General features: G+C 41.2%; 1 protein-coding gene across 2 annotated transcripts in view; it reads left to right on the forward strand.

Annotated features, from left to right (window-relative positions):
* The window catches only part of PIGG (phosphatidylinositol glycan anchor biosynthesis class G (EMM blood group)), an 85,875-nt gene that overhangs the window by 41,473 nt on the left and 31,518 nt on the right, over nucleotides 1–12,884 (forward strand). The window contains exon 11 of one of the 2 annotated variants that reach the window (XM_069001450.1): nucleotides 4,604–4,913. The exons of the other annotated variant lie outside the window; for it this stretch is intronic. Within the exon in view, the coding sequence (XP_068857551.1) occupies nucleotides 4,604–4,913 (310 nt within the window). The remainder of the gene's footprint in view (nucleotides 1–4,603; nucleotides 4,914–12,884) is intronic. 2 annotated transcript variants of the gene reach the window in all.

The raw sequence follows: 12,884 nt of genomic DNA on the forward strand, positions 1-12,884 counted from the left end.
ACCATCAACTGGTTAATTCCAGTTTTCGCTCAACTTACTGAATAGGGAAATACCCCAAGCTGTTTCCTAAAGTTTTACTTCTTAAGTAAATATGTGGTAATAATGACATCAGACTTACCAGAGACACTGAAAAGGGGCACTGAATTTCTGCATTAGCCAGAAACACAGGAATTCTCTAAACTTTACTGGCTTTTACCTTTATTTTTCTTCCCTAAAGGAAAAATGCAATGGTCATTACAGGGTTTTTACAAAAGGTTGCTATGTAAGGGAATAAAATAGTAAAGCCCTTTTGCATAGGCTGTTAAGTATAATTTTGAACCGTTGAAGGGTAAACAGCAAAACAGTGCACTGTGTTCAGGTTTAGGAAAACCACATTACTGTTGTGTCATGGTTTTGCCTTTTTTCTTGGTTCTGTACATGCAAAAAGAAAATTGAATATGTAAATGCTCGTGTTTATTATTTCTCCTCTTGCTTTTTCTTTCCTGTATTTGAAAAGAAAGATTAAATTCATGCTTATTTTTTAGTAATTGGTTGAGAAGGATCGTGACCTTTCTAAGACTGAAAAAAAAAATTAACTTTAATTATTATTTATTTATAAAACTTACTTTTAGAAATTCTGACTAGTGGCATCTTTTTGTGGTCAGTTAGTTACATTGGTTACGTGAGTATAACTATGCTTTTACTATTTTTAGAGTCCTGGTCTAATCCTCTACATATTGCTGAGTGCAGATGACTCAGGAATCCTCACTTCTGAGTGAATTATATTAACTATGTAGGAGACCATGTTCACTCATGACTCACGTGTAGGGAAGACTGGTAATAAGAGATTGGCTGGTGGAGGCGCACTCTGCCGTGCCTCAGACAAACAGACCTGACATCCAATTCGCAAGAAGCAATGGACCCCCCATCCTCTCACCACCAGCCAGAAGGAAAAGACCCTCGGGGTGGAGGGGAGTGAAAATGCGTTTCTGCTTTGGGTGGCAGGTGAAACCCCTCCTGACCTCTCTCACCTCCTCAAGTGCCCATATGCAATAGATATGAGGCCCTGGAATCTGAGAACCAGGGAAATGAGGACCGGAGAAATGAGAATGTGGGTGACAGTCCATCCGGGTTGATGAGGCTGCCTATGGCAGAGCAGCTTACCCCCCACATCACAGCCTCCTCAGCTACAAAAAAGAAGAGTAGTCATTGGTGACTCCCTTTTGAGAGGAATGGAGGGCCTGATGTGCCAGCGGGATCCAATCCGTAGGGAGGTGTGTTGCCTCTCTGGGGCCTGGGTAAGGGACATCACCAAGAAACTTCCCAGCCTGCTACAGCCCACTGATGATTAGCCACTGCTGGTTTTCCAGGTGGGTAAGGTCCAAGTCCAAACAACAAGGATGCAGATGATCAAAAGGGACCTCAGGGGCTTGGGGACAGCTGGTCAAGGGCTCTGGAGCACCAGTTGTGTTCTCTTCTATCCTGCCAGTTTCAGGGGTTGATGGAGCAAGAAACCGGAAAACCAGGCAGATGAACACCTGGCTTTGAAACTGGTATTACCAGCAGAGTTCTGAAGGTTTTTACCGCAGGTCAGTTTATAAGATGCCTAGCCTGCTGATGATAAATGGGGTCCACCTGCCTTAAGGAGGCAATCTTAGCTCAGGATTTAGCAGGGCTCATTGAGAGAGCTTTAAACTAGGTTTGAAGGCAGTTGTGGACATAGGCTTGGCAGAGATAAGGTTACAAAGACATTGTGGGGTACCTTGCACAACTGAAATATTGTCATGAGGGGCCGCACGTTGCTTATCAAAGAGACCAGGAAGGTGCATTGGTGGAGCTTCCCTCTCTGTGAGGAAACACTTGGAATATATCAAGCTCTATCTGGGGTGGATGTTGAGATGATCGAGAGCTTATGGGTCAGGATAAAAAAGCAGACTAGGATGATTTTGTTGTGGGTGTTTGCTACAGGCCACCTTATCAGGAAGAAGTGGATGAGGATTTCTGCAGGCAGCTTGAAGCAGCCTCAAAGTCACAGGTTCTTGTGGGGGACTTTAACTACCCTGACATCTGCTGGATAAGCAACACAACAAAGCACAAACAGTGCAGGAGGTTTCTGGAAAGCACTGATGGCAACATTCTGACACAGGTAGTGGAGGATCCCACAAGGAATGGTGTGCTGCTCAACTTCCTAACAACAAACAGGGGAGGCCTTGTTGGAGATGTGAAAGTTGGGGGCAGCCTTAGCTGTAGTGATCATGAGATTGTGGAGTTCAGTGTTGGGCAAAGAGGAAGCAGGGCAACAAGCAATCATGGACTTCCAGAGAGCTAATGTTAGCCTCTTTAGAGATCTTCTTGGAAGTATCCCATGGGAACAGGCCATGCCAGGAAGAGAGGCCCAAGTGAGTTGGTTGATATTCAAGGGTTATGTCCTCCAGGCTTAAGAATGACACATCCTGATGAGCAAGAAATTGGGGAAATAGGGTAAGAGACCTGTGTGGATGATCAAGGAACTCCTGACGTTGCTGAAGTGTAAGCAGGAAATACACAGGAGGTGAAAGCAGGGTCAGACCACTTGGAATGAGTATAGAGAGGTTGTCAGAGAAGGTAGAAATGAGACAAGGAAGTCCAAGGCTCATCTGGAACTAAAACTGGCCAAGGACGTCAAAGAGAACAAAAAGGGCTTTTTCAAATACGTGAAAAACAAAAGAAAAACCAGGGATAGTGTGGGCACTTTACTAGTTGGAGCAGGGGCCCCTGTAACAGAGAATGTAGAGAAATCAGAATTACTGAATGCCTTCTTTGTAGTCATCTTCGCTGACAAGACCAGCCAGGGATCTCTGACCCAGGAGACCATGGTAAAAGAATGTTGAAAGAAAGACTTTCCCTTGGTCAAGGAGGCTTAGGTTAGAGAACGTGTAGGCAAACCTGACATCCACAAACTCATGGGTCCTGATAGAAAGCATCCACAGGTGCTAAGGGAGCTGACGGACACAGTGAGGCTTTTAACGATCATCTTTGAAAGGTCATGGCAATCAGGAGAGATGCCTCAGGACTGGAAGAAAGAAAATGTCACCCCCATCTTCAAAAAGGGCATGAAGGAGGATCCAGAAAACTACCAGCAAGTCAGCCTTACCGCAGTCCCTGGAAAGGTGATGGAGCACCTCATTCTGAAATGAGGCCAGCTCTATCCACATGAATGACAAGAACATGATCAGGAGTAGTCAGCCTGGATTCACTAAAGGGAAATCATGCTTGACCAACCTGACTGCCTTCTGCAATGCAACAAATACCAGGATGAACAAGGGGAAAGCAGCGGTTGTCTGCCTTGACTTCAGCAGGGAATTGAACGCTCTCTCACAATACTCTTACAGACAAACTCAAGAAGTGTGGACTGGATGAGTGGACACTGAGGTCCTGGCTGAATGGCAGATCTGTGCAGCTCTTCAGAAGGACCTCGACAGGCTGGAGAGTTGGGCAGAGAAGTGTCCAAAGTTCAACAAAGGCAAGTGCAGAGTCCTGCACCTGGGGAGGAATAATCTCAGGCACCAGCACAGGCTGGGGCTGACCTGCTGGAAAGCAGCTCTGGGGAGAAGGACCCGGGGGTCCTGGTGGACAGCAAGCTGTCTGTGAGCCAACAGTGTCCTGGGGGCCAAGAAGGCCAATGGGATCCTGGGGAATAGGAATAGCATTGCCAGGAGGTTGAGGGAGGTGATCCTGACCCTCTACTCAGCCCTGGTGAGGCACATCTGGAGTGCTGTGTCCAGGTCTGGGCTCCTCAGTACAAGAGAGACATGGAGGTCCTAGAGTGAGTCCAGAGCTGGACTCTGAAAGTGGTTAAGGGACTGGAGCATCTCTTTTATGAGGAAGGGCTGAGGGAGCTGGGCCTGTTCAGCCTTGAGAAGAGAACGACTGACAGACAACCTCAGCAATGTCTCTGAAGGAAGGGTGTCAGAGGATGGATCCAGGCTCTTCTTGGTAGTGCCAAGCAATAGGACAAGAGACAATGGGCAGAAACTGGTGCACAGGAAGTTCCACCTGAATATGAGGAAGAACTTCTTTACTGTGAGGGTGACCAGGCACTGGAAGAGATTGCATGGAGATGTTGTGGAGTCTCCCTCACAGGTGATACTCAAGAACTGTCTGAACACAATCCTGTGCAATATGCTCTAGGATGACCCTGCTTGAGCCTTGAGCAGGAAGATTGGACCAGGTAACTTGCTGTAGTCCATTTCAGTCTTAGTTTCTCAGACCTTGCACTTCTGGAATAGCAGGTCACAGTGTTTAAGCTTACTGGTCCTTGTTCTTGTCAGCTTTTTTGGGCAATGTGTTGTGTTTCCTTCAGAAGCTTGCTTTCACTGGAAATGAAGAGGCAAATGAATTTATAGGTGGTTTGAAGATAATGTAACTGCTAATTACACTTACAACTTAAAACTTTTTTTTTTTTTTTTTGGTAATGGAATTGCTTAGGGATTTGAAAAATACTAGCCTTGGATTTTAACCTGTTAGGCAGAACTGGTTGGTTTTGACTTCTCTTGAAAGACTCTGAAATAGATATTAGTAAGTAACTAATTTTGCTGTTTTATTTATTTATTAATTTTTTTTTTCAACTTTATTTTCTCTTTAGGGGGATTACTGAAGCTCGTTTTGTTTATGTCTTTGTTCTTGGCATAGTCTTCACTGGCACTAAAGATTTACTAAAGTCACAGGTTATTTCTACAGACTCCAGCATGAAGAGCACAGGATTATGGGAAGTATATAGCGGATTGGTTCTACTAGCAGCTCTTCTATTTAGACCTCACAATTTACCAGTCTTGGTGTTTTGTCTGCTGATTCAGACAATGATGACAAAATATATTTGGAGACCTTTGAAATTTGATGCAGCACAGATTACTATCATGCACTACTGGTTTGGCCAAGCTTTCTTCTATTTTCAGGTAAGCTGAATGCTCTCTCTGCTGCTTAGGAGGGAAAGGGAGTAGTTTTTCAAAAAAATATTGTCCATTGTAAATAAAATGCTAATTAAATACTACAGTGGAAACTGTAATATTTGTACAGTGGAAAGTTTACTGAGTTCTCAGAAGGGTTTAGTTTCTAAATGTTTTACTAATGTTTCATTTTCAGAATCAGGGAAAGATGCATACCTTAGTGTCTTATCCTCAGTGTAGATTTCCAAAATTGTTACAAGGATCAGGAACCTATACCAGGATGATTTTGGTCTGTTAATGGGCCTTGTGAGTACTTTTCAGGTGATAATTAATTTAAAAATGTTGTCTGAATTGATTAATACCAGTAAAAGGCAGGTGGCTTTTGTCACTGGTTCTTGAGGGTTACAGTAGGCTACATACTGTTTAAGACTGAAGGAAAGTTCTGTGGCATGTAATACCTCTTATGAGAACCAGAACTAATCTTCTTTCTTATTATATCAAATGATACCTTTTTTCCTGAGGAGCCTTACTAGTTTCAATAACATAGTTCTCTGCACTGCAAATAAGGTTGCAATTCCACAAAACTTTACTTTGCATTGAAGCTGGAGAGGTTCTTTCTGCTTCTAGTATTGTTGGAACCTTACCATAGCAGGCTGTCTAAAGAGGGCATTTGTTAAGTTGGGAATCAGGTTTAAGAGGTGGGGTTTGCAAAATTTCAGTGTGGGACCTGTGTTGACTTTACCTCTGAGGCATGGCTGGGAAAGTTAAAACTCTGGTCAAGCTTAGGGTACTTCCTACTCTGTTTCTGATCCGGTAACTGCAGACTGAGGATTGGCTTGATTGAGAGTGTATGTTCAGATAGGGAATTGCTAATGCAGGTAAGATCATATGATTCATCCCTTCCTACCCACTTTTCCTGTTCAGGGGGCATAGCATGTCTTGGTTGAATGGCTTTTGCATGTTTTGAATGTTACTGTTCAGGCAGTCAGCTTTGATTATAGCCTTCTGAGAGCACTCCTTGGTGCAGTTGGCAAAATGCCGAAGATGGAGCCCTCTGTACTGAGGTACCAAATTAAAACAGCTGCCAGAAATTTAATGGTGGGGAGGCTGGCAAGAAAATCCCAGTTATGGAAAAGAGACTAATAAAGAATGGTTCAGATGTTTTCATAAAGCAGCAAATGGTTCATAAATGTTTTCAGAGGTGCTGAATTCTTGGTACGCTTGGCCGAGAATTTCACAGAACTCTGAAATTACTGGTGAGTTGAAGTTGGAAGACGTCTCCGGAGATCATTCAATCCAAGCGGACCCCATGAAACAGCAGGTCAAACAGACCAGGTTGGTCTGAACTGTGTCCATTCCCTATTTTAAATACCTGAAAGGGTGAGGACTGCAAGATCTCTGGGCAGATGATCCCAGGGCTTGACCACCCTAGCTAGTAAAAAAAAAACTTTTTCTAGTTTTAATTAGAACTTCTTGTATTTCTCTTTCTGTGTGTTGCTTTTTATCCCTTTGCTAGTCACTATTGGGTAACCAAAGAAGTCACAGTCTGGCTACATTTTGTGTACTTCCCCTCATCAGGTATTTATACACGTTGTTATGATCCCTGCTGGACTTTCTCCTCTTGAGAGCAAACAGACCCAGAGAGTTGCTTGTATGACAGGTACTTTGTTCCCATCGTCATCTGTTGTGCTTCAGTGGACTTTTTCTGGTGCACCCATGGATTTTTTGTGGTGTCAAGCCCTGAATTGGACCCAGGCACCCAAATGAGGATCTCACCACTGCTTATCAGAGAGAATGGAGCATCTCTCTTAAACAGCTAGTAAGGCTCTCCCTAATGGAGTCCCAGGTGCTGTTGGTCTTTGCACAAAAAGGACAGTGACTGGCTGATCTCTTCCAAGCTGCTTTTCATATGATTGATTCCCGGTGTGACCAAAGGCATGGTTTTATTCCTCCTCAAGTGCTGGATTTGACATTTCCCTTTGGTGCACTTTCTGAATGTTTTGTCATTTCATTTCTTCAGCCTGTCGAGGTGCCTCTGAGTGGCAGCAGACCCATCTGCTTTATCAACCACTCTTCTGTATTGTGTGCAAACTTCCTGAGAGGACTCTCGGTCCCATTGCTCACATCATTGATAAAGATGTTAATATCAGCCCCAGTGTCAGTCCTTGTGGCTGATCACTAGTGATTGGCCTCCAGATGGGCTTCAAGCTGCTGATGGCAGCTCTGTGAGCTCAACAATTGAGCAGTTTCTAGTCCACGTGATTGTCCAGCTTCCTAGCCTGGACTGCATCCGTTTGTTTGCCTGAGGAGATGCTTAAAAGTGCTTGTGAGGTGAAAGCGCGTTAGATAGATGTAGCCCATGTATCTTCAGCCAGTACAGCGTGATGCAATAGAAAATAAGAACTTCTTGAAGAAGTTCTTGGAACTTACACTTGGAAGTGTAATATGGCAGGTTAAATGTATTTTTTCTACTCTGAATGATGCCAAAAATGTGGTACTAAATTTTCTGGAAAAATTTACATGAACTTTGAAGCAGCTGTAAACATTTTCTAGAAATAAGCTATTAGAGCTGTCAAGAGCTTGATACATCTTTCTATTTGACTCTGCTGTGTCAAAGAGTTTTTTCTTACACCAATAAAAATGTATTTATGCAAGACCAATAGAACGTAACAGGATCTGGTAACATCTGTTTTGGCTTTCTAGTTGTCTTAAACTAGTGTTATTGGAAAGACTTTCCTTTTTTATGACTAATGTTTTGCAGTTACAACTACCCTTGAAATTGAGGATTTTTTTTGTTTTTAGAAGACTAGAAGAAGTGATTTCCATTTTACTTGGCTACAAATTGTGGTTTTGGATATCCTGCAGTTTCAGAGCATCTGACTAGGCCCCATCACTCTGCTGGCAATTTTGACATTTCTTCTAGAAGTGCTTCCTTTGGAAATAATAACTTCCAGTATGATACAGATTTCAATAAACTTTAGGATATTTGAAAAATTAGTTCTGACAAGGGAATTTCTTCCATGTAACGTGTTGCTAAGTCACAGCATCCAAACCTTGTAAATGAGAATTTTTCCATTGCTTTGTTTTGAGCCAGACTTCTAGGTGAGTCTTTGTGCATCTCCCATCACTGTAAGATCTGGAAAATGATCTGGGTGATAGTTACTTACCAAAACTATTGTTAGAAGCACAGCAAAGCTTTTTCCCCCATGTTGTCTCCCATGCTGGTTTGTATGAAATAGAGCAGGTCCAGATAAGAAGCTGCCTTTTTTGTCCCATCACATGTCCCAAAGCTCCAGCTTTGAAAAGATTATTTTGAATTTAGCAATGGCTTAGCAAAAATTCTGAGAAGTCATTTTAGCACAGGACCCTTTAAAAATGTATCAGTTTCGGAAGAACATGCTAACAGTCTTCCAGAATTTTTTTGTGTGTCTCTCCACTTGAAAAATCAAGGTGTGTGCGTATTCACCATGCCCAAGACTGATTAAAATGACAAATGAATTATAATAGAACAGGAAGGATTTCCTCCATTTTCTCTCTTTATTTCTCTTTCTGTTTTTCTATTTTCAGAATATCTTAGAAATGTTTCAGAAATAGAGAAGTCAATTCTACTAGTAAAAAAAGTGCTTTTAAGAGTTGACAGATGGAATTTTCTTTCACAATCCCTCCCCCCACTCCTTAGAGAACAAGTTTTTGATTCTCTTTTAAAATTGTTGTAAGTACCTTCATATTAGATGCCTTTTTAGGATGGAGATTAAGAGTTTGACCAAAATACCTGTCTTTAGATGTTAGCTTGTTCTTTTATTCTCTGATGAAAAAACTGTTCTGAAGGTATGGAAAGAAACAAATCTAATCATACAAAGCTAGCACGGACTTATTTTTTTGCATTTCACAATTGAAAGCAGTTATCTGATATACAAAATATTAGCATTGAAAAGTAGAACGGCTGAGCTGATAGTTCATAAATTACAGAGGCTACAAAGGTGCCTCAAAATCTAATTAATGCTCTCTCTTTAATTTGTAAATTTCTCTCATTTTATTCTGAGAATAGCTTTTCCAGTCTGGGGTGGTGTTTCCAAGGGTTGAAGGAACTTCTTCCAGAAATGATGTGTAATTTCGTTCCTCTTTTATGCTGTTTTTCTCAGTATGTGGCATTCTGATCTGCATTATCTGGGAAAATCAAAAAGCTAACAACATATAAAACCGAATTCTTCATTATTGATTTTTTTAAAATATATTTAAGTATCTCCTTCCCTTTCCTTTGAGTTCTGTCTGGGGTATGAACGACTTGTTGCAAAGGGAAAACTCTGTATAACTTAAAATCAGGATTGAAATGTTTCTTTGGTTTATTAGTAACACATAATTAACTGACAACTGTATATTGATAATTAACTGTCAGTCACTGAACTATAGATGCAGGATCCACACCAGATAGAGTACAGGTGAACTTTTACCAATGTGTACCTGCACAAAAAAACCCCCTATCCCCGGCACTGGGACACCCATCTCCCAAACACATGGAGGTAATGTCTCCCCTTGAGGTGTGTTTCAGGCTCTTCTCATGGCAATGCAGTTTTCCCTGTTTACTCACACCTCCTGTGACAAGTGCAGGCACTCAAGCGTTAAGTCTTTATATATCTCAAGAGTACCATAGACAAGTGACTCAGGTGAAGCTATAGATGATTCTGCATGGTTGTGTACATTTTCCAGCTTTTCCTTAAGAGAGTGATGGACGGTGGAGCTCTGGATGTACCCATACTGGTTTATTAACAGATATTAATTGTTTGAATAACCCATTTAATCTTTTTCCTTTATGTTGTGGGAAAACCAGGAAGGTCTTTTCTTGATGACAGCTTCCAGATCCTCGCCTTACTTTTGTGCCTTCCAGTGAAGTGACATTGTGCTTACTGAGTAAAGTTCAGGTGTCCCAGGTTTAGCAACTACCTGTCCTGTCCATGACCATCAGTGCTGGGTACTTACATTTGGACTGACGTAGGACAGGGTTGTGTTTCAGACAAAGCATGTATGATTTGTTCTGAGATACTGAATAAATATTAAGGAAGCACATCTGGGCTGTTTCTGCTGGAGCAGTCCATCAAATTCTCACCTTCATATTGACCTCTTTTCAGCTTGTCTTGGTAACAGATTGTCACTTGTTTACTTCCTCAGGAGTGAGCAATATCTATGCTAAAATTCTAGAGGAGAGATGTGAAGGAAGCACGACTGTATTATTAGGCATGATGTGTACTGGGGGCATAGATTTAAATGTCTTCCCTGACTTTGTTTCTTTAAGTTTTGTGGTCACTAGAGCTATCACTATTAAACTGACTGGGTTCAGAGTGGTACTAGGGTTTTAATTTCCAGACAGGTGTAAAGCTCTAATGTAGCATTCAAAAAAATAGCAGGCTTATGGTTGAAATACAAAAATTGAAAACCAGTGAAATTTGTTCACATTGGATACTAAATTGTTCACATTGGATACTAAATTTAAACTGTGCTAGCTAAATGATGCAGGAGAAGAGAATTATAAATGAAATGTGGAACACTTCCATCTGGAAATAGGAGAGAGGTTTGGAGAACTACTTTTTGCACATGTCTTGGTGTGATTATGAAGAAAATGAGACTTGCCCATGTTGCTGGGCCTTTATTAAATCTTGGTAGACAATACAGTACATAATGATTAAGCCAGTAACTCTGTCTTGCTGCGTGTGGCTTGTAAGTGATGGCCTTTTGAATAAGATAGTAAAAATAGCCTTGTTCAGGATAGCATATTTAATGAATGAGGCACTGTTCTTTCAAAAAAGTTTTGTAGGGTCCTTCAAGACTTTATGGAAGTAGATCTGTGGAAATCTTAAGTGTACAGAATGAGCAAGACTGATAGGAATGGATACTACTCTTCATTAGTCAGTTGCTATAGCTGATGAACGTGGGGAAAGAAATGAAGTGCCTGGGCGTGGAAGCTAATATTTTGATTTTGAATGTAAATATGAAAAAAAAAAAAATAAGGATGGGTTGAAAACAAATGCCTTGATCTTACACTTGGTTTTGCATTCTACACTTCATCTGTGCCAGAACCCTGAGTGCCTCTCCTGTCTCAGACTTTAGCTGGCAGACTTCAAGGTCATCTCCTTGACTGAGAGAGGAGCTGATGGGAGAAAAGCAGAGCAAGGGGCCTGGCCCTTCTTTCTGTTTGGTTCTGCTTTAATCTGATGCTTTACTGCCTGTGTTGTATCCCAGCTATGTAAGCAGGTATGTGTGTGCCTATCTTGTACTTTCTTGATCCTGCCCTGGACCTGGTGGCTGGACTTTCTAGCCTAGTCTTGGACTTGCCTTGTCACTACAGACTTGCAATTCCTGGACTGCATCTAGCCCTGATCACTGTCTCTGGATCCAGCCCTGACCTGGACATGCCACTGAAGAATCCTGACTTAGTGCTCCCACCTGCCTTGTTCTCACACTCATTTCCCAGCTTACCTTCCTTGGCAGAACCAGCTGTCCCTTTCTGCTGACAATTTGAATCTAAAAGGCAAATTTATTAAACGGTTTTAACTTAAATGGGTAGACTATGCATGATGTCATTTTTCCAGCATTTTAGCAAGATTTTTGTGAATAGTAAGCAGAGGAAAATGTTGCTCACACAGGTTGTGCAGTCTTCATGCTTAGAGGTTTTTAGAGATTGTCTGGATAAAGTGCTGTGTTATTAATGTGGAAGCTGGGTAAACTCAATTTGTTTTCTAGTCTTGTTTTAGTAATTAAGGTCTTTGCTTTATTTATCACTTTGTGTAAATTGATGAAGAGAAGCAAAGTCTAAAATACTCCAGTATTGTCACAAATAGATGAAATTAATACATTTAGTCAGAATGCTACTTATTTGTCAGGATATTATTGCAAGCTTGAGAATCTCTTGATGAATTTTTCAATGAGCTTGAATAATTGATTGTCTTCTCCTAAGCCCTGAGTTGTCCATGTCTCATAACTCAGCAGTCATTTCCCAAAAGTATGTTGTATCTTTATCATTACTATTTGTCCTTAAAATGCAGTGAGAATAGAAATAAATAACTTGGTGGTTCCTCTTTAATAAACCAGCTCTTAAAAAATTTATTTTGCAGTAAATATTGCTAAAAATATTTTCATTACCTTGCATGAAAACTCATAAATGAACAAAAATTCCATGTATTTATTTATTAGTCTTGTGGGGACTTGTTGCCATGCTTAGAGCAGTGAATCTGCAGAACGGGAGAAGGAAAATACAGTTCCAGTTTCTGGTGGTTTTTATCACTGGAGGAAACCAGAATAGATTTGTACATTTTTAGAATCATTTATATCTAATTCATCTTGCCTTTAGGTAAAGAGATGGACTGAATGACATTTTAAAATGACGTTAATTTTTTCTTGTTATGATTTCAAAGCACTGTAGGATAATTTACATTGGAAAGGACTTCAGCAGGCTCACAGTTCAGTCCCATTTTCACAACAGCATCAGCTGTGAGGTCACAGGGTGTTGAAACCTCCAAGGTCTGTCCAGAGGCAGAGAACCTTTCTGGCCAACATTTTCTGAAATACTAGAGTGATATGTTAAAATAAAAGGAGGCACTCTGAATTGTCAGTTATTTATGCATTGTGTGGAGTATTAGAGTTTATAAGCTATGAAAATTTAGTGTAAATACATGGATTTGTCTTGGAGAAAGATACCTAATGTGAAGAAAAACTGCTTCCTACCACTTAGCAGGGCTCTTCCAGTAGTATTGGTGGCAGTAGTATCCATCGGGCTTGGTAGATTCATGGTAGGAGTAAGATGTTTGGACACTTCTCAGTGTGACTGGAGTTGTAAGTTTGTGGATCCAAATGTGTGCATCCTTGTTCTACAGCTATGTCACTTCAAACAAAGTCAAAGCCAGGTGGAGTGAACCCTTTGGGGAAGCAACTCAGGGAGTTGGGAGAAGGGGGAAAGCACTGTTCCTTCCTCCAGGTTCCTTACTTTGT

The sequence above is a fragment of the Aphelocoma coerulescens genome (genome assembly GCF_041296385.1).
Source record: "Aphelocoma coerulescens isolate FSJ_1873_10779 chromosome Z unlocalized genomic scaffold, UR_Acoe_1.0 ChrZ, whole genome shotgun sequence".
NCBI classification, from domain to species: domain Eukaryota; kingdom Metazoa; phylum Chordata; class Aves; order Passeriformes; family Corvidae; genus Aphelocoma; species Aphelocoma coerulescens.